At 37.1% G+C, this 22,904-nt stretch overlaps 1 protein-coding gene across 1 annotated transcript; it reads left to right on the forward strand.

Annotated features, from left to right (window-relative positions):
- The first annotated feature begins 2,698 nt into the window (after positions 1-2,698).
- LOC126615123 (LOB domain-containing protein 1-like) lies at positions 2,699-4,716 on the forward strand. Its single transcript, XM_050282876.1, has 2 exons — positions 2,699-3,048; positions 3,987-4,716. Exons 1-2 carry the CDS (start codon positions 2,773-2,775, stop codon positions 4,350-4,352), a joined length of 642 nt encoding a protein of 213 aa, XP_050138833.1. The 5' UTR covers positions 2,699-2,772; the 3' UTR covers positions 4,353-4,716.
- Positions 4,717-22,904: the final 18,188 nt, after the last annotated feature.

A 22,904-nucleotide genomic window follows, 5' to 3' on the forward strand; every position in this document is an offset into this window, starting at 1 on the left:
CTTTAGATTACCAGAGTTTCCAGTTTTTCCCACCTCATGCTTATAACGAGCTGACCGGCTCCCTACCAACCATACCCCACCCTATCTCTTATTCATTTCTTCGAAACTTTATTCTTCGAAACTTTATACACCCAGACACGTATAAGTCTCTTTGTACTACATAGTGACAGAGAAAGGAATTGTTTGTTTATATAGAAAGTCGTGACAAAGAAAATTATGAAAAACAGAAGATGAGCAATTTTTCTCGTAACGCCTCTCTTAAAGGGACATTTTATCAAACATTTTACCCCTCCTTTATTGAAATTTAAAATGCATCTTCGCTCAATTGACTAAAAACAAAAAAGTTATTTGGGATAAGTTGATTGCAATGTAGCTTCACTGCTTCATATACTGATTATATTAGTGATTACTTCTCTTACTCTTATAAAATTTACGCGAGACTGAAATTTTACATGCATTTACGCAAAAAAGTTTCCTATTTTTGCTTGATTGAACAAGAATCTTTACTGTGATCGGGTAAAAGATTGGTATTGATGGCATTATCCAAGAAAAACACACAGAATGCTTTCAAATTTTAGCTACATCGGGATTCTTGGGTTGTTCTCAATGAAATGAGTAGGTGATTAGGCGGTGGTTAGAGAGGTAGAAAGCTAGCACTATCTCAGCGTATTCAGCAGGCACAATCACTCACCAAAAAAACTGATCTACTTTTTAACTCGTTTATCTCAATCTCTGCCACATGTCACCCTGGCAAAAGGCTAAATGATAGTTTGTTTCAAGTGTTGACCATCTCGATATGGGTTTTGGCTAACCACAATTTGTAATTTCATATATATGGTAGACAAGAAAGGAAAAGCTGTAGGTTTGTAATACCATTGTTCCCTCTTTCTTTTATATATATATATATATATATATATCTATATATATATATATATATCTATATATCTATATATAATTTTTAGCTATGAAAATCATATCGTCACATGATAGAATAATGTTAGACAAGAAACAAAAAGTTGTAGGTTTTGTAATACTCTTGTTCCGTCTTTCTCATATATATATTTTAACTATGAAAGTCATATCGTCACATGATAGAATAATGTTAGACAAGAAAGGAAAAGCTATAGGTTTTGTAATACCCTTGTTCCCTCTTTCTCACACACACACACACACACTTATATATATATATATAGTTTTTAGCTGTGAAATTCATATCATCACATGATAGAATCATGAGAGTAAATTGTTAAGAGAAGTGTATTACAGTGAGAAATATTTAAAAGATCGGTGCTCACTTAAACCTTTTCCCTTAGAAAATAGGATGAATACATATTGGTTAAAAAAATAAAAAATAAAAACTGTTAGTGACTCTTAAAGTAAATATGACTTTTTTGTGTGGTGTAAAATTTTGTTTGAAATAACAGTACTATATACGACTGAAGTCCAAGAAGATGGGAGGGAGAGAAAGGGAAGGACCAAGTTTTCCCATTAGAAAGTTAAACAAAAGTAGGCAATAATCAAAGAATTTGCAGAGATAAAAAACTAATTCAAAATTTCCTGTGAGACTATTTTGGCTAAGGAGAAAATCCGAGCTTCCACCGGAGAGAAGCCCTCAATTTAGACCTTGAATATATATTGCCCTCTACAGACTACAAGTCTAAGTAAATTCTAATGCTTTTACATCTGTGAAGTTTTGAATCGCGTTTAGTTTAAAGTCCATCCCGCGTCTCATATTTGTTCCTTAATCGTTGACCATCTATTCATGCAAGTAAAACATGAGAAATCAAAGCTCATGATAAAATCATTTCATCGGAGGTGACCATCAATCTTAGACATTAAATATGTACATTCGTCCACAAACTATATTGTCTTAATAATAAATTTCAAAACTTTTGTGTCTGTGAGAATTTGTTCTATGACGTCTGAGTTTAAAGTGCGTTCCCCGCCTCTTACGTGTTCCTTAATCGCTCAACCAGGTAAAGGAAATGAGATATTAAAGCTAAAATTCTAGAAACACTAGCTAGTTTGGAAGAAAAGTTGCATGTGAACAAGGGCCGTCAGTAAGAAGAGAGGGAATTCCTAGTCCGAGAGGTGGCTTTAGAAATAGGAAGTGTCTTTTTTTTTTTTTTTTTTTTCCTAGTTTTGTTGACATGGTTTTCATTCTGTATTAATTCTTAATTTATACTGTAACCATTTGACTAAACCCAACCTCCCAATATCTTAACTAACAAAAAATTAATTAAATTTTGATTAACATAATTACTAAACAATTTTAGCACTAAAGAAAATTTTGTGTGTACATGCAAACAAATACAAGATCAATTTAGTGATTTGCATCTTAAAATACTAAGTTTGAAGGACAGTATTGGAGATTATTGAATTGTTTATATTTGGCTAATTTTGATTTTTAAACTTGAACTTGTTCCAGTGAACTGGGTTTTCACAGACGATTGAGATTTTCAAACTTTGCAAAAAAGTTTTTTCTCCAAATAATCCAAAAGTAAAAAAAGTAATCACACAAACCAAACGGCTTAATTAGAAATTAAATATATAATTCTGTCATTATATTGGCAGCAGATGCCGCAGCCTAATTAAATACATAATAATATTCAACAGCTGACGTCATATGACACCTCATCCAGCTTCATCTGCCCTATTTATAACCTCACTTTGCGCTTTAAACAAACCCCACCTCCCTCTCTCTCTCTCTCTCTCTCTCTCTCTCTCTAAACATATACCAAGTCCAAAACAAGGCTCAAAGCTTTAGCTGCAATGGAGTGCAGTACAGAAACAATGAACACAAATTACACAACCACTTCATCAACTATGTCTCAATCTCCTCCTTCTTCTTCACCATCGTCTCCTCCAACTCTAACTCCGACTCCAAGTCCACCAGTTGTTGTAAGTCCTTGTGCTGCATGCAAGATCTTGAGGAGAAGATGTGCAGACAAATGTATTTTGGCTCCTTACTTTCCTCCATCTGAGCCAGCCAAGTTTACTATAGCTCATCGTGTCTTTGGGGCAAGCAATATCATCAAGTTATTGCAGGTAATTTTCTTCCTCATGGACAAAACAAGAGAACTAGTCAAAGTAGGTCTAAAACTTTGGGATTTGAAATATTTCATATACGAAAGTATTCTCTTGTCAAATTATCGTCTAATTGTCCGAATGTGAATTTGAAAGATACAATTATTCTTATCTAAATGTGTAATTTATATTCACAGAGCTAGTCTGATACAAAAACATAAACATGTCTAGACTGTGTGGTATTTGCAACAAATATTTCGCATGTGAAATGTGTAAATTAAGGGCAACATTGTTCCATGGAATACTATTATGTTTGCATCCATATTTGAAAAGTATAGGGGTTGTTCACACACACACGTAGACACTAGAAATAAATACGCAGACGTACCAAAGTGGTAGGAAATTTCATTTCATATTCTCTGGCCTGATACTACTTTATCAGGGAGCTCAAGTAGTCTGACTAAAGGGTAATCTAGAGAGACCAAAATTTTAAATCAAATAATGCGTCACTAATACAAAATAAGCACATTAATCAACGCTAAGTAATAATTCAATAATCAACAATCACATCATTTAGTTTACAAATTTAGTCTCCCTAAGCATTCCCTGTCTAAATTATGTTGATAACAACATGAGAAGGAAGAAAAACTTCACAATTAACATCTAATCAAATATATATCTCAATGTTGTTTTAAAGTTTTGAGGTGTAGGGAATCTTTAGCATATTCCAAATAGATAAAGGGGTTGTGGTTTTGTGAAAGCAATCGGATAGTATACGTGATTCGGCTGCTTTTGTACAAGATTTTCTTTATGAAGTGGGTCATGTGTTTTCCAACATTATTCGGAACCTCATCTCGTACAAGAGAGTTGAGAAAAAAAATATTTAGTTAATTTTGTTGAGACCCCATTTTTAATTGTAGACATATATCAGTAAATGTAACATGCACTTTTTTTTACAGGAACTTCCAGAATCTCAAAGAGCTGATGCAGTGAGCAGCATGGTTTATGAGGCAAGTGCAAGAATTAGAGACCCAGTTTATGGGTGTGCAGGAGCAATCTGCCACCTACAGAAGCAAGTGAATGAGCTGCAAGCACAACTAGCAAAGGCACAGGCTGAGGTTGTCAACATGCAATGCCAACAAGCCAACCTTGTGACTCTGATTTGCATGGAAATGTCACAACCTAATTCCGAGCAAGGATCTCCTCCACAATCACTTGATCACAACTTCATCACCAACATTCCTCACGGCGGCAACCAGACCAACTTAGGCTTCCTTGATGATTCCACCACTCTAGGCTCATTGTGGGATCCACTTTGGACATGAATATCTAGGGAAAAATAATATTATTAATTATATCCATAGCAACAAAAAAAGGTTTCTAAATCTAATGAAATTCTCCCAAGGAGAAGTTGAAGGATATTATAATAATTAGTTAATAAATTTTGGGTAGCTCTAGTAGGAATTAAGTAGTGGAGAGATCTACAGTGTTTGAACAAGAGGGAGGGAACATCCCAAGTTGGGATTGATCTAATCACTTTTGTTTAAGCTTGATGGAGGCAAAGTAGCTAGGTGAGTCTGTTGCTTTTAGTCCATATGTAATCTTCTCCATATTGGAGAGAGAACAAATTATGTTGGAAGTCCATTTGTATGCTGATCTTATTAATTAATGAATCTAAGCTTTAACCAACTTTTTGGTCACCTACTATAATCACTTAAAAGTTTATGCCTTTGACCATCTTTCTGTATAGCAAACTTTAAGCCAACAAACTTTGATTTGCAACTTGGGTCATTATTGTTAACCAATATCAATGAAAGATCTGTGATCTACGAAGAACAATTTTAGAGAGAGAGAGAGAGAGAGAGAGAGAGAGAGAGAGAGAGAGAAGAAAGAAGTTGAATATGATTTACCTTGATCGGTAAGTAATGCAATGTACATCACTATTTATACACAATAGACTTAACTACCTAATCATCCCACAACTCCTAATATTGTGACAAGTGTAACAATCCTACACTCACTAACTCATACTCTAACATCCCCCCGCAATCTCTTGCTTGGATAAGCTAAGCATGAGATTGTCACAATGTGTTCGAAATAAAGGAGCACTCAATCCCTTGGTCAAGATATCTGCAAACTGTTTTCTGGAAGAAACAAACTGAACAAAGAGCTGCTGTGTTGCCACTCGTTCCCTAACAAAATGCACATCGATTTCAATATGCTTTGTCCTTTGATGCTGAACTGGATTAAATGAAATAGCAATAGCTGACAGATTGTCACAAAACAATACTGGAGCTTGAGATATAGGAACATGCAGAAACACAAGTAATTGTTTGATCCAATCGAGTTCTGCAACATTAGTAGACAAAGCACGATATTCTGCCTCAGTAGAGGACCTGGAAACAGTTTGCTGTTTCTTAGAAGACCAAGAAACATGATTTGATCCAAGAAAGACAACGAACCTAGTAGTGGATTGTCGATCATTTAGGTCCCCTGCCCAATCAGCATCACTGAATGCTGTTAAATTCAAATCACCTCGATGATAATTGATTCCCAAGTGCAATGTTCCCTTTAAGCACCTGAGTATGTGCTTCACAGCTATGAAATGAGCAACCATTAGATTCTGCATAAACTGGTAGACCTGATGCACAGAGAATGCAATATCAGGCTTGGTGAAAGTAAGGTACTGCAATGCCCCCACAATGCTTTTATACAAAGTAGGATTGCCAAACGGCTGACCATCATCCTTAAGCAATCTGTTATAGGGAAGACATGGAGTATCACAAGATTTGGAGTCATTCATTTCTGTCTTGAGTAACAAATCCTGATTATATTTGGTCTGAGACAGAAATAACCCAGTGTTGGTTTTGGAAATTTGAATCCCCAGAAAATAATGCAGATCACCTAAGTCTTTGATCTCAAACTCAACTATGAGAAAGTGAATAACATCCTGAATTGCATTGGATGCACTGCCAGTAATGATAACGTCATCAACGTACAACAATAGGATAACAATCTCAGAATGCACTTGTTTCACAAATAAGGAAGAATCAGAATATGTATGTTTGAATCCCAGTGTAGGTAGAAATGTAGTAAACCTCTCATTCCAAGCGCTGGGAGCTTGTTTTAACCCATATAAAGATTTATGAAGTTTGCAGACCAAATGTGGATGATTGAGATCAACAAATCCAAGAGGTTGAGCCATATATTCTTCTTCATTGATAATTCCATGCAAAAATGCATTCTTGACATCCAATTGCCTTAACCTCCAACCAAAGTGTGCTGCAAGAGCCAAAACAATTCGGACAGTAGATGGCTTGACAACAGGACTAAATGTTTCTCCATAATCTTGACCTGGTTCTTGACTGATGCCCTTAGCCACTAACCGAGCTTTATGTCAAGAAATAGAGCCATCAACATGCTTTTTAATCTTAAATATCCACTTACACCCGACTAAATTCTTATTGGCAGGTAAGGATACCAAACTCCATGTTCCCTAAGAATGAAGCGCATCAATTTCTTATGTCATAGCTGTCATCCAAATAGGAACTGTTAATGCAGTTTGTAGGTAAGGGGCTCAACCAAAGACATATCAATACCATCAGATTCTTGTAAAGTAGTCAACAAAGCCTTCTTCTTCACTATTCCACTTTTGCTTCTGGTTTGACATAAGAAATTGATTATACACCTTCTATGATGTCTCAACATTGACTCCATGTTCCCTGGGATGCAAATTCATAGGAGGAACCTCTATAACTACTTGTAAAACTTCAGGTTGAAATGAAGAACCTTGATGCATATGAGCAGAGGATATTGCTTCAACATTGGACTCAGGTACCATAGGGACTGAGGGAGAAGATTCAAGTGTACTAGTAATGGACATAGGTGAGGGTGAGACAAATGGAGAAGATGAGGATGATAGGGGAGATGGTTGTGATGCTGGAAGACAAGACTCAATAAAATGACTAATTGTAGGAGTTGTATCAATATTGGAAATGACTGGACACTGTAGAACAACAACATTAGTGTTTGTGACAGTAAGTAAAGAAGATGAAGGTTGAGACATCATAGAAGGTGTATAAAAGGACTTGGACATGGATAAAGCTAGAAATGGATAATCATGTTCATCAAATATAACATGCCTAGAAATGTAGGTTCTGTTCCCAGATACATCATAACAAATATACCCTTTATATTGTGAAGCATAACCTAAAAACACACATTTAATGGTTTTGGGTTGAAGTTTGTTACTAAGATATGGTTTTAACAAGGGATAGCAGGCACAACCAAATATTCTCAAATGGGAAATTTGTGGAACAACCCCAAATAGAACTTCAAGGGGAGACTTATCAAGAAGAACTAATGTGGGCATTTGATTAATCAAATAAGATGTGGTTTGGATAACATAGGACCAGAAAAAGGAAGGTAACTTAGCATTCTGCAATAAAGTGATTGTGGTTTCTATAAGGTGCCTATGTTTTTTCTCAGCCAATCTATTTTGTTCAGGAGTATAGGGACATGATTTCTGATGAAGAATACTCTTATCTTTAAGAAAAGATTGAAACTATTTGCTAACATACTCTCCCCCCTATCACTTTGGAAAATCTGAAGATGACTTGAGAACTGAGTTTGAACATAGTTATAGAATGTAACAAACACAGATAACAAGTCATTTTTATTGATTAAGGGAAACAACCAACAGTGCCGTGTACATTCATCAACAAAAATCACATAATACCTATATCCATCTTTGGAAGTAAAAGGAGAAGGACCCCAAAGGTCACTATGTATGGTGTGAAAGGGTTGTACAGACTTATTAACACTGTGGTGAAAATGAAGTTTACAAAACTTGCCTTGTAGACAACTATGACACATGACTGGTGAAGAGACCTATTTACAATGGATATGAGCCTTTTGCAACATTAATGTAACAATTTTATTTGAAGGGTGACCTAGTCTATGATGCCAAGTAGAAGATAGGACTAGCTGACCAAGATATGCTTGAGGTTGTTGTGTTATATTTCTGAGGATAGAATGAGAAGATGCAAGAGGAATGGGATAAAGTCCATTACTGCACATCCTTTTGTAGAGAATCTTCCCTGTGGCCTTGTCCTGAATCCAAAAGCAAAACGCATCAAAAATTAGGTAGCAGTTGTTATCCAAACAGATCCGATGTACTGACAACAAGTTTTGGGACAATTTTAGAACATGAAGAACATAATTCAAGTTTATCGGTTTCACTCTAGTGTTAATAAAAGATTGACCAATATGTGATATTAACAAACCTTCACCATTGGCGGTTTGAATCATGTCATTGGATGGATAAGGAGTCGTCAAAGACAAGTTATACAGATCGGTAGTCATATGGTTTGTGGCACCAGAGTCAGTGAGCCAAACTTAAGGAAAACCTTAAGATGTGGATGCCTGAGATGGGTGAACTACAGTATGCATAGCATGCATAGAAGATGGCTGAGATTGGAAATATTGAGAAGAAGTGCGTCCATAAGTTTGAGAAGATATCGGAGGATAACTCTGATTGGAACCACCACCAATATAATTTGGGCCTTTGTCATTGTAAAAACAATACCATGTAGAATGATTTGTTTTGCCATAGATGTGACATTTGGATATCTCAGGAGGTTTAGAACCACAAAATGGTGCAGTATGACCTTCACTGTTGCACAATTGGCATGTAGGAATAAGAGGGGCAGATGGAGAAGAACAGTAATGACCTGGAGAATGACCAAGAACATCGGGGGTTGGAGTAGGCAACACATGTGTCCGTGTGTAAAGCTGAAGTCTTAGGGTAAATGACCGTTGGCCTTGATTAAACTTTCCTTTGCCCTTGTTCCTATTGAAGGACTTGTAACCACTATTAACATAGGAAGATTGACCATGAGAACCATTAGTCTGCTGAAGTAATGGTGCTTGAGATATAGGAGGTCCAGAGTTAGCAACCATAGCAGTGAGATATGCAGGAGCAACAGAAACATTATCCACAATGTTTTCTTCAGCCAATAATTGGGATTAAAACTCTTTAAGGGAAATCACACTTTCTCTACCCCCTAACCACACATCTGAAGGTATTATACTCATGAGGAAGTCCATTCAAGGCTAGAATTACAATGTCTTCATCAGCAAAATAAACCTCTGCAGCTGCCAAGTAATCCCTAGCCTTTTTTATTTTATGTAAATACTGACTAACATTATCAGACCCTTTTCTGATGTTCTGCAAATTAGACTTCATTTAAAATATGCTAGGCCTTGACACAGTGGAAAATTGTTCTTTAAGACGAACCCAAAGTTCTTTGGAGCTTGTGCTACCAATCGCACAAGACATAGCAACCGGGGACAAAGTCGCAGTAATAGGTTGCATAACAGCCCTATCATGCATTTTCCATACTAACAACTCATCACATTTATTAGAAGTAGAAGAGTCAGAAGAATTAATACCAGATGCAGCAAAGACGTTGGGCACAGGACAGGGATTGGATCCATCAACAAATCCCATAATGCCATTGCTTTCAAGCATGAGTTGCATTTGAAAGTGCCAATTCAGATAGTTGGAATCATCTAATTTCACATTCACGGACGCGTATCAAAGAAAGATCGACAACCACACAAGATCGAGCCAAACCCTAGCCAAACCCTAGATAATGTAGGTGCACGAAGACGAAGAAATCCTTGAGAATCAAGAAACATAAATCAGAGGAAGCCGAAGACAAAATCGAAGACAGCGGAAGCAAGAAAACGGATCAAAGTATCACACGCAAGCATTAGAGGCGATTGATACCATGTTAACCAATATCAATGAAAGATCTGTGATCTACGAAGAACAATTTTAGAGAGAGAGAGAGAGAGAGAGAGAGAGAGAGAGAGAGAGAGGAAAGAAGTTGAATACGATTTTCCTTAGTTAGTAAGTAATGCAATGTAAATCACTATTTATACACAACAGACTGAACTACCTAATAATCCCACAACTCCTAATATTGTGACAAGTGTAACAATCCTACACTCACTAACTCATACTCTAACAATTATATATGCAGCATCATGTCTTTTTTTGTTGTTCTTGAAGAATAATAAAGGAGAGGAGATCAAACACTCGATGCGAGGTGCATAGATAAGTACTTATAATCACTTAAATTACAAGTTCTTTACTATTATAACATATTTAATTAACTGATGTAATCAGAATTTTAGAATTAATTTGAACTTTTGTTCTTTTGCTCGTAAATCAATTCAAAATTGTACACTCGTTAGTGGTGTAATGTAGTTACGTGGAGATGAGAAATTGGAATCTAATTAAGTTGCATGGACAGGAATGATTTTGTAGTATTTGTACCAAAACTTTTGTCATGGCTCTAAGGCAATTTGACTCTCTCGAATTATCGTTGAGAATCGACAGCATTTCAGCATCAGGTCTGTTCCTACTTTCTAATAGCCATCATTGGGCAATATTGTAATGTACATAGATTTAGGTTGCTGCAAATGACTGATTAATCCACAATATCTCAAGGAATTTATAAATACAATTCCAAGGTGACATGCCATTTTTAAACTCTTCTTTTCCGTTTTTCGTTTCTGTTTGATGCTAGCTGCAGTACTTCCTTAATAAAGGCAATCTTTGAGTAATCTGCAATCTGATCCCCACTATTCCAAGAGTTTTTCTTTTGATGTTATCGACCTTCTTAGTCAGACTTTCTTGTCGGATTTTTTTTTTCATTCTCATCAGAAATCATTCAGCCATTCGATTAGCGTTGTTAAATTTAGTGGTTAAGTGAATAACATGGTGTAATTATTAGATGACTAAACGATTTCAAATTTGGTTGATTTTTAAGAGTGACAAAAAAATGAAAATGTACCATGTAACATTGTAGAATGAAAAGACAACCAAAATGGTAGAAGGAAAATGTTACCATATGATGCAATCATTCCTTTAACGGGAAATGTTAAGGAGACTCTCAAAAGTGAGATTTTTTATAAATTCTCTGTTACTTCATATTTTTTGCACAATATTTTATAATGTTGACATATAAATTAACATCATGCATGAAAAATTCCACTTTTAAAATATTCCACTTAACATTTCTCTTCCTCTAACGTAACATGTTAAAAAAAATAAAATCCTTCAAAAAGCATTTTGCATCCACTACCACTATAAACAATGATTAGTGTGGATCAATTACATATTTACATCTTACTATCGCAAACGGTGACACTTGGCCAATAAATCACTAGGTCTTGTTCATATTAGTTATTACTGTCTCCCCATATGTTTGTTAAAAGTCACATCTTCTATACTTGACGTTGATGCGACAACAGAAAAGGGGGCCCTATTGTTGTGGGTCATTACCACGTGTAAATGTGTCACTCCGTCATTGATAGTAATTAGCACATTAGTAATCATGGCTTTGATCCCCTAATTAAACGCGTTTTTGGATGCATAATTCAACTCATGTGCACCCCACGTGAGTTGATGATGAACCCTCTCAAAATTCTCAACTAAGCCAAAGAAGCAAAGGCAACAAAGGATTGTCACCTGTCGGCAACCAATTTGACGCTGTATTGGACTTCTCTTCTTCATTTTTTTGTCAAGGGACAATATATCTCTGTCTTGCCCAACATGCCATTATTTTCTATGCTTGAACGGGAACAAAGTCTGTTTTTTTGACCCAAAATTGTACCGTAATATGTAGGGGTATCAAATTAACAAAACCTAAAGCTACTTAAAATAATGAGTTCCCTATGCCAATGATAATCCTTCAAATTACATTCTTCACTATGATGACAATAATTTTTCTGTACTAGCAATTTGTACGTTGTAAACTTTATCCAACCTAACAAATAGTGTAAAAAAAATAAAGATAATAATGGATTTAGTGGGTAGATAAGTTGCAAATCTTGAGTTGCTGGTGGAAGAAGGTAAGGATGGTATAAATATTAATAGTCATGATATATCGTGTGTGTTGATAATGAAAGACTTCCGTTAGTGTTTAAAATATTTTGAGTCTTTGCGCTGATTGTCAATTTTTTAAATATTTTGAGTCTATGCGCTGATTGTCAATTGATTTTAGGTCAAACGCTTTATTTATTACACACTATACAAAGAAATGACAATGAAAATACAATTAATTAAATTTTTATACCCAAATATTCTTGGGCATTATGAAAAAAGAGAAATGACCTTACGAGTTATGAGGTATGTTCATTTACCAGGGTTTATTTTCATGTGCATGATGAAACCCTAACCCTAATTTTTTAACAAAAAGAAAATGATCAAGAAGTAATGATCATTATTATTCTTTTTTAGGTATAATAGTTGAGTTGAGTAATGTTGAGTGGGAAATAGAACCGCCTACCAACATTATACTGTTTTAGTGCATGCCAAGATCTATAAATAGATATGACACACATGCCCTATAGTTCTATTTATAACTCATCATCTCATTATTTTAATTATTTGATCAAGAAATTACATGAGATTTCATGTGGCACCATCTCTTAATCATAAAAACAAGAATCTTGCACCAATCTACATCATTTCCCATTGGCGCCCATAGTGGCATTAGGTGTGCACGTATCCTGTTTTAAGAGGTCAAAAGTTGGAGAACGATCGAACGCATTAATATACAAATGAAATCCACATTTAGTTGCTAATATTTAGTGATTAACAAAAGGGAAGATTGACAAACACAAACTAAAAGGAGAATGAAGGAGTCAAAATTTGTACAAGTCTTATACATGTTGTTTGAAAAATGCATTACCTTAAACAACTGCTACTAAAGAGATTGTTTCAATGTGGGAACTAAGACTTGAAATGTGCATATATAATTAATGAGCAAATTTAAGACTCAAAAGGGAGAGAGCGTGTGCAATGCACTCATGTTTGTCTTTATCTCTCTCGTCAAGTTAACGAATCAAAACTCTAAGGACAAGATATATTTTCTTGAGACGAGTGCAATGCATTCATGTCTCTATCTGTTTTTCTCTTCTCTCATGTAAAGAAAGAAGGAGAGAGAGAGAGATGGATGCGTTGCACTTGTAACCCGAAAGTTGTACATCTGAAACGTTCCTCTCTATTCTCGTTCTCTATAGTTTTTATGATTCTTGGTATGTTACACGTTTTCTGCGATTTGCATGCACATAGGTAGCCACTATCTGAGCTTTGCAGTCATTTGAGCTTCTTTTCTCACCTCATCAGGAGTTAAGGTGATAAAGCATTCAGACCAAAAAAAAAGGGTTAAGCTGATAAAGTGTAGAGATCCCCGACATCATTGCAAATTATTTTGGTTGCCAGACACCATCCGGCCCGTGGGTGCCGTTGAACTTTTGCCGTCACTCCATGAGACCTTCCCAGAAGCTGCATACAATAAGATTTTACATGCACACTTTTTGTTTTGTTTTTTTTTTTTTTTTAAACAAACGATATTATCTACACTAACAGAAGTGGTAAGCTTAGCCTCACAATGAGCAATAATGTGGTTCGATTCTCGCCAAAGCATCACAATGAGTTAGCAATAATGTGGTTTAAATTCGCCTTTGGCGAGAATTGAAGCTATGACTTCTCACTCTTACAAGTGAAAAGGAATACCACTAGACCGTAGTACTAAGTGGTGATTTTACATACACACTTGGTTCTACATTATATTTGTACACTAAAGAGTGAGAAATCTAAACTAAACTACACAATAGATTGACATAATAAATTGGTAGTACATTACTTTTTTTTCATTATTTTTTCAAATTCACTGTTATTAGGAGGAAGGGGGACAGTTCGAAAACATTATAATAATTTGGGAGGGGAGTTTCAAACGCGTGACGCATGGGTAGAAATCCAACACCCTATCCACCAGGATATTAGACCACATGCTGCTAGTAAACTTATAATTCACGAAAGTCGAACTTAAAGCCTCCTACTTACTAATAACATTTTATGCATTATTTTTCAACTTTTTTTATAGGTGTGATACATGTCGCTTTCCCGATCTTTCTCTGCATTTAAATTTCGCAACATACTTTTCATTACTAAGGTTTAATTTCGTGGGATGGTGTTACGACTTAGGACTAAATTGTATGTAATTAACTAACCTTTTGTCATATCAACTGTTTGAAACATCGTCATTTTCCAGTCCACTATAGTAGTGCATTTGAAAGGAAAACTTCAAAGTCTGCAGGGTATCTTGAATAGAATCATAGACCGATTCTTTGATTACAGTATATATCAGTTAAAGTATTCAACTAAACATTAGGCTTGAGACCGAAACAACGGATTGAATAAATCAAAAGAAAACAACGGACATGATTAAAAAAGAATGTGTGAAAAACTTAAAAGGGTCATGTTTATCATTTTCTTTGGCAAAATCGACACGAATCAAGAATTCATACTATATTATAGATATCCGTCTTACATAACAAGGTACGCCTTACGTAACACAACATATATACAATCACATTTAAAGATATCAATAAGCCCTCATTGAAGTGTTGCTTCTTTAATTTCCCTCTAGAAAGAAGATTTATTTTCTGTTCTACGGTAATGAGGACAATCAATTGATAAAATGTATAAATATCCTAATTCGACCACGTGTACAAGACATAAGGTATGAGAAACTTCAAACTAGTCAACTAGTCCAAGCAATATGTAATCTGTTACGTAACTCAAGTTACAAAACTAATACAAACGGACTTTACCCTTTGGAATTTTTCATGAACAGTTTCCCCACGTTGAATAAAGTGGTGACACTTGTATTCAGGTTTGGGGGCTTCTGTTAAACCAGACCAACCCACCAATTTGACCCCAATAGTTCTAGTTGATTGATCAAGTTGGACATGACGATGAGAAATCTTTTTATTTTTTTTTATTTTTATGAAAAGCTCCATTGTTAGCAATGGCATAGCCACACCAAAGGCTACGGTGGGCTGTAGCCCAGGGAGAGTTTGTGGCATATGTGTGTGCATATATATATATTAGTGTATAATCTAATATAATAGACAAAAAAAAACTGCAAGAAGAATTATTTTTTAATAAAATTAGCCCGGCGAGTATTTAGCACAACTAGAAATATAAAACTTATCATGGAAAATGTGATGTCATTTTGTTCAAGATTATTCTGCTTTGATTCAGCGGACTTTAGATTAGTTTCAATCAATTTTTTTAAGATTGCCTTTACATCTACTTTCCTTGTTTTGATTTGTGCTAGTTGTGTGATTGTAATTGAAATGTCAAGTTTTTTATCTTCTTCTTGTGTTTGCATCTAAATATATGTAAATTTGATGATTCATTGTAATATTTGCAGTTTGCAAATGCAAATATTGTTGAGTTCATGCCAAGTAAATTTTAAGTATACAAATTTGTTAAACTTAAATTTTTGCATGCAATATATATGTAGCAAAAAATAAAATAAAAATCATTTGATTTTAGGATAATTTTTTTGGCTAGCCCACCCATAAAAAATTTTCTAGCTCCGCCATTGATTGTTAGGTGTAAATGCGGAGCTACCACCACTTTTAACACTACTTGTCACTATTTATGCTCGAAATGAAAGGGAAAAAATAACTTACAAATACAACATCTGATCAAAACTGTTAAAAAGTTGTGTACTTTTTAACACCTTGAAGTGGGGAACTCTCATTATCTCCCTCATTTGGAACAACAAATTAAACCTTGTACATCCCTATTTTCCTATTTGGGGGTGCAAGGAGGTAGTAAAACAACTAGCTTTAGCTTTCCAAGCTTAACTTCGTCATTGAAGATCTCCTTCGTAGAGTCGTAATGAAAGGTGCATAGCCAATTCTCATCCCAGTTCCTAAAGCCCGTTTCTTTTCCTAAGATGATGACTTAAACGAAAGAAAATTAGATCCAAGGCCCAAAGCAGACCAAGTTTTATGCTCAGTGGGCTTTCCAATATTGTTTATATTAAGAGTCAGTCATGAAGCAAGTTTACACCCAAGAAATGAAAAACAATAAATCAAGAAGCAAATACTTTTCTTAAATCAAACGTGGAGTAAATACGAACGTATTGATTATCATTTCGCTTTTAGTTTTTATTTTACGTTCATGTAGAGCAAGCTGCGATTTTTCTTGAGTATGAAGGAATCGACATATGGGATCGAAGGTCCTCTATTTTCAAAGAAGACAAAGTGTAGATTTTGGAATAAGACATTAGATTTCAATAAGATTATAAGACACCCCCTAAAAAAACTGTCATTTTCTTCAGAAAATCACACTGCTTCCAATCACCATAGCCATAGAAGCCAAGTTAAATCAAAAGAAAGACTGCTCACGACGGATTCTGAAAACAATAGTTACTATAAATGCAAAGAACGAATATGCATATGTGAAAAGTGAGCAAAGGATGTGACAAGTTACAACGTCGAAACTGGATGCAATTGCATACCGAACTCCCTATGGTATTGCCTCAACAAAGCTGTTGTATCAAGTTTGCAAGTGACTGTATTTATGTCATCTTATTACTCATCCTAATGCGCTTCTCTCTTTTGCAGGTGGGGGCATGAGTTCTGTTATAATTGTGGAGCCGAGTGGAAAGACAAAGGCAACATGTCCATTGCCGCTATGGGATGAGGGCAATATTTTGTACATGATGAAGATGATGAGGATTTTGATGAAGAGGATGTGTCGAAGTCAGATTCCGAGGGGTATTAAGATTTTTATCACAAATGGTCTTTTATGTTCTACGAATCCATAATTTTAATCCTTTATGTTTAACTTCAATCAACGTGGCTTCATGTTTGCTCCCAAGCATCGATTTGGTCGTGCCATCCAGATACGTTAAAAACTCCGTTAGTGTGCTGATGTGGCACACATGTGGGAGTCAGGACTCGGGACCTACAACTTCATACATCATGTGTATTAGTGAGATTGGAAAAACAATTTGGTGGATCGATCAGACGAACTTGGACAGTTTCCAGTCTTAGACCACAGTTGTTGAACCTGGATACCAATCGTAGTGATTTGCTTTGTTGGAAGTGGTTCGGCTGGGTTGATTTGTTTAAGTGCAAGGTAACAAACGTTGCTCTTTAATTTGTCAAAGTGTTTGGGACCGTCAAATTTAGCTGCAGAAGCTGCAAGGTCATGATTAATCGTGTTTACTGAATAAAGCATGCTTAGCATTACAGAAAATTCTGTTTGGTGCCACTTACGTGGATGATTGACATCTTATAAATACATGTCACAAACAGAGTGCATCAAAATAGAAAGGTTGCCACGTTAGTCAATTAAGTGGGAAAAGGATCCTCGTCGGATCTTTTTCTTAGAAATCCTAAAGATCACGTAATCGTGATCGTTCATCGTACATCGTGCGGTCAAAAATTATTTCAAATTTTAAATTTTAAAATTAAATATAAATAGTACCTAACGAAAATTGACCGCACGATGAACGGTCACGATCACGGGATTCCTAGGAAAAGGATCCGACGAAGATCCTTTTCCAATTAAGTGGCTCTTCTGTGGGCATGTGTGGCGTCTTGCGATTGATCGGTTTGAGACTGATCTATTTGCCCATCAAATTAAAGATAATGTGAGAAAGACCAACTATTTAGATCAACTTTTGTAAACTAGATGGTGTTGTTGTTGATCACTAAATATTACTTAAGTATTGATTAATGTATTTTTTTGAAGAAAGTACGATATTCATTAATACGAAAAACACGTACAAAGAGAGGTTATGGTGCTAAAATGGGCCTCAATAAAAACCTTGTTGGGGATTTCAACCATGTCTAAGAAAAAAAGAGTGTTCCGCACAAATTTCATATTAATAAAACATTATATAATTTGTAAATTTGGTCCAAAATGTTGTAAACATTCCTAGAATAAGTATGATTGTGTAAATCCTAGATTAGATTTGATTCTAGTTATCCTTTCCTATTACAACTTGTATTACTTGGAAGAGAAGGAATATCTTCTCTCCCTTTACTACCATAAATAAAGGCACAATGTAGGAGAGATAACAACACACACATTCCCCTACAATTCTACAAACACACATCTCTCTTCTCTCTCCCACTGCCGCCGGCCCTCTCTATTTTGTCAGATAAAAATAGACCACAACACGTTATCAGCACGCTCCTACCGCTACGCTTAGGAATCTGACGTTGGAGATTTTTTTTCTGCATCAAACCAGTTCATCCATATCATCATGCAATCAGGTTCTTTCCAAACAACGGCTTTTAACTCGATATTTTACAAGCCCTGATAGCATGAACATTCACCATGATGCATGACCCAACTTTACGTTTTACGTATTTTAGATTCTACATAAATTGTGTATGCTTCATAACCAAAATTGCTACAATTATGTGAATTTGATATTTGTCATGAATTGAATCTTACATATGTACATGCATTGAAACTATTATTTGCATATGCATCAAAGTAAATATGTGATTCATTGAATTACACATGCATATAATATAATTGAATTGGAAAAGATTGGAATTGAGGAATTAGGGTTCTTCGAACCCGTGCCTTTGCATCACGCAAGGCTACAACGCAACCAGGCCCGCAGCCTACGATGGCTAGCCCATCTTCTTGCAAGGCCTGCAGCCTGCATCCCCATGCTTTTCTGAGCCGAGAGCCCGACGCCCATCGCGTCCCCAACAAACCAACCCTGACACCTTTCATGGTGTCCATTGGCCATGGCATGGCCTGCAGCCATTGCTTTGAACCTCTGGTTCACGTCGCCGACGACTAGAAGTCGTCCCATATTTCAAATTGAACTGAGATTCACCGGAATCTCGTCGGATTTTTTAATTCGATTTCAATTTTTTTTAAGGTTTTATAGTTGTTGATACGTTGAGATTTCCTTATCTCCGTGGTTGTCCAAGACAACCGTGACTCACTCTGAGCTCCAACAACCTCGCCACGACCACCTGCAGTGGCGCCGTCCACCTTTTTTCGGTGTTCTTCTCCGGCGACACACACCCAGCACTCGTTGGGGCGTTTAATCCCAAAAACCTGAGCCCTAGTGGGCTCCTGTCCCTCGGCCCGCATCAGCGCCCTTTGGGCTTGCTGCTACTCTGAGATGTCATGGCCCAACCCGTGCGGAAAAAAAAAACAAATTTTTTTTTTTGGGCTCGCCTGAAGCGACCCGTGAGAAAAAAAAAAGAATTTTTTTTTGGGGCTGCACACAGAAGCCCATTCCCCTTGCCCATGTCTCCCCGTGAGCTCCATGTGCCACCTGTGGGCTTTGCCCATACTTTTAGGCCCCGAGATTTTATTATTTAATATTTTTAAATAATATGGGTTTTTATATTTTCACCCACACTTTACTTTGGCCCCGAAGACCAAATAAATTAATTCAATTATCATTATACAATATTTTTGCATATATTTGTTGCATATTTGTTTGCATATATATTTGTGTTTGCCTGCAGGAATATATGAACCTGAAGTTCATAATTACTTTGAAACCCGAAGTTTCTTATAAACATGCCTTGTTTGAAAACCTGAAGTTTTCTCTTAAACATATCACCCATGAAAACCCGAAGTTTTTCATGCAAAATTAAACCAATACATGTCTATTAGAACTTGTATGTTCTACTCCTATGTGAATGGATTGATTTTTCTCCATTATACTAACCACATCTTGTCCATCTATTTGTGATAGGAACATTTCGAATTTGAACAAACTCGACTTCACCGCTTTGGAGGTCTCTGGAAGGAACTACCTCAAGTGGGTTCAAGATGTGAAGCTCCACCTCACTGCCAAGAACTTGCGTCTTGCTATTGAAGAAGCAACAACTGAACCTGTTGGCGAAGCTGAAAAAGCCACTGCTATGATCTTCATCCGAAGACATATTCATGACGCTCTGCAAACTGAGTACCTTGCTGAGGAGGATCCACGTGCATTATGGGTCGCTTTGGCTGATCGTTTCGATCACCAAAAGGACATATTCTTGCCTGAAGCAAGACACGACTGGCAGCACTTGCGCTTCCAAGACTTTTAAGTCTATGAATGAATATAATTATGAAGTTTGTCGAATCCGATCACTTCTCAAGTTTTGCAATGAAACTTTGACTGAAGAGAATCTCCTGGAGAAGACCTACTCGACCTTCTCTGCTTCTAATATTGTTCTGCAGCAACAATATAGAGCTCAGAAGTTCACTAAGTTCTCGGATTTGATCTCTGTTTTACTTCTTGCTGAAAAGCAGAACTAGCTGTTGATGAAGAATCATCAAGCTCGACCTACTAGGGTTACTGCTGTGCCTGAAGCACATTATAGCACTAATCAGCACCCAAAACGCCAAAAGAGGCGTGGTAAGGGCGGCCAGAAGCCATCCCACCAAGGTCAACAAAGTCAAGGCTCATCCAAGGGAGGAAACAAAGCCCAGAAGCGCCCAAACCTCGCTCCCAAGGCCCCGAACTTCAAGAATAAGGGCAAAGCACTTGCCACAATGAATGACGATATGTGCTATCGTTGTGGTTCAAAGGACCATTGGTCCCGTATTTGCCATGCTCCCAATAAGGTTGTAGATGAATATCATTCTCGTCGTAAGAAGTTTGAATCAAACTTCATGCAAGTGGACGAACCGGAGACTATAAAGATGGAGGATTCTGACTTTCAGAAGGATACCACTCCTATGGAAGATTAGAATCTTAGACATAGACTTTTTTTTTAGTTTAAATAAGACAATTGGGGCCGAATTCCACCTAGTGGCCGCACCCCACCTTGTTTTTGGTTGATTTTGAACAATTTTCCTTCATGTTTTGGATTATTAGTTGGCAATTTATTTTGGATATTCAGTTTTAATCCTTGAATAAATGAAATTATTTTGAATTGATACTTGTTTTTATAAACTTTTATGCATGTGACCGATTCAAATTAATTTTTCATTCTAGGTATGACTAGTGGGAAAGTTAGTTGTCTGGCAGATAGTGCAACCACGCATACTGTTTTGCGTGAACGCATCTCTTTCACTAACTTCGTACCTAAGAATGCACCTCTGACAACCCTCTCAGGCCCATCCAACCTGATAGAAGGATACGGTAAGGCACGTATAATGTTGTCTAATGGTACAATCTTGACCATTGCTGAGGCACTATATTCTCCACGTTCCGGAAGAACGTTATTAAGTTTCAAGGACATTAGAGATAACAATTACCACGCTGAAACCCACGTAGAAAATGAAGTTGAATTTCTGTGCATAACTTCCTACGAATATGGCCAGAAGCGTATTCTAGAGAAGATGGAGCGTAACCTGAGTGGTCTGTATACTACGACCATATGCCCCATCGAATGCCACTAAGTGGCCGGCCCTACCACAGGGACTGCGCACGAAATTACACTTTGGCATGATCGTTTGGGACATCTTGGACGAATAGCGATGCGCCGTATCCTCAAAACTTCACACGGGCATCCACTAACCCGAAGCTTAGGTTCGATCCATGAAATCGCATGTCAAACATGTTCTATGGGAAAGCTTATTACTAAGCCTTCTTATGACAAGATTCGTTCGAATCCTCCCATTTTTCTACAAAGGATTCAGGGGGATATTTGTGGACCGATTCAACCTCCCTGCGGACCATTTAGATATTTTATGGTTTTGGTTGACGCTTCTACACGTTGGTCACACGTGTGCTTGTTGTCCACAAGGAACGCTGCATTCTCCAAACTATTGGCTCAGGTTATCAAGCTCAGGGCTCACCACCCTGATTATCTAAAACTTTTGATGACTATTGCATGTCGGTTGGGGTTGAAGTTGAACATCATGTACCCCATGTTCACACCCAGAACGGCATGGCAGAGGCTTTCATTAAGCGTTTACAAATGATTGCTCGATCGTTGGTCATACGTACCAAGCTCCCGATCGCTGCTTGGGGCCATGCAATATTGCACGCAGCAAAGTTGGTCCGCCTGAGGCCTGTTGCGACACAACCATTTAGTGCCCTTCAGTTGGTCACCGGATGCGAACCCGACATATCGCATCTACGCGTTTTTTATTGTGTGGTCTATGTGTCGATTTCGCCGCCCTTACGTACAAAAATGGGGCCTCAGTGAAGGATGGGAATCTATGTCGGATATGATTCTCCTTCGATTATTCGTTACTTAGAACCTTTGACAGGCGATCTGTTTACCGCTCGTTTCGCGGATTGTCACTTCTATGAGACAGTTTTCCCGCCGTTAGGGTGAGATAAGAACGTTAACGTTCCTAATGAACGACGTGAATTATCGTGGACGACTCCCACTTTGTCTCATTTAGATCCCTGCACCGCTCAGTCTGAAGTTAAAGTGCATCGCATATTAGATCTCCAGAGCATAGCTCAGAGCATGCCAGATGCTTTCACCGATCTAGCGCGCGTGACAAGATCACATATTCCAGCTGCGAATACGCCTGCAAAGATAGATGTACCAAATGTACGACGGACTACCCTCCTGGAAGCCCGAGACGCCAATTCTGGTGATCCACGTACATTAGCGGCTAGCCAATCATCTGCCCCTACACAAAAGCGTGGCAGACCCCTTGGTTCAAAGGATTCACACCCCAGAAGAGGAAAACCACGGCACAAGGTCCTGAAGAGCCTACCGTGAATCCGACTATCGCTTACTCATTTTACCCAACTCATGAGGAAATTCTAGATTATGGAAGCGTCCTTGAAGAGACGAATCCTCCTCCCGAGAATCGTGAGATTTCGGTCTATTATGCTAGCTTAGATGATGTGTGGCGTAGAAATGAGATGATTGTCGACGATGCATTAGCATTTGCAATAGCTACTGAGATCATGTTGAGCGATGACATTAAATCGCGTTCCGTTGATGAATGTCGACGTAGAGCTGATTGGTCAAACTGGAAACAAGCAATCCAAGTCAAACTTGATTCACTTGCGAAACGTAAGGTGTTTGGACCTGTAGTTCCT

The sequence above is a fragment of the Malus sylvestris genome, chromosome 3 (genome assembly GCF_916048215.2).
Source record: "Malus sylvestris chromosome 3, drMalSylv7.2, whole genome shotgun sequence".
Lineage (NCBI taxonomy): Eukaryota > Viridiplantae > Streptophyta > Magnoliopsida > Rosales > Rosaceae > Malus > Malus sylvestris.

Excerpts from the sequence above, each read along its gene's own strand:
- LOC126615123 (XM_050282876.1), top strand. The coding sequence starts at position 2,773 with ATGGAGTGCAGTACAGAAACAATGAACACAAATTACACAACCACTTCA. Across the intron at positions 3,049-3,986 it reads ATATCATCAAGTTATTGCAG|GAACTTCCAGAATCTCAAAG; the intron begins GTAATTTTCTTC and ends TTTTTTTTACAG.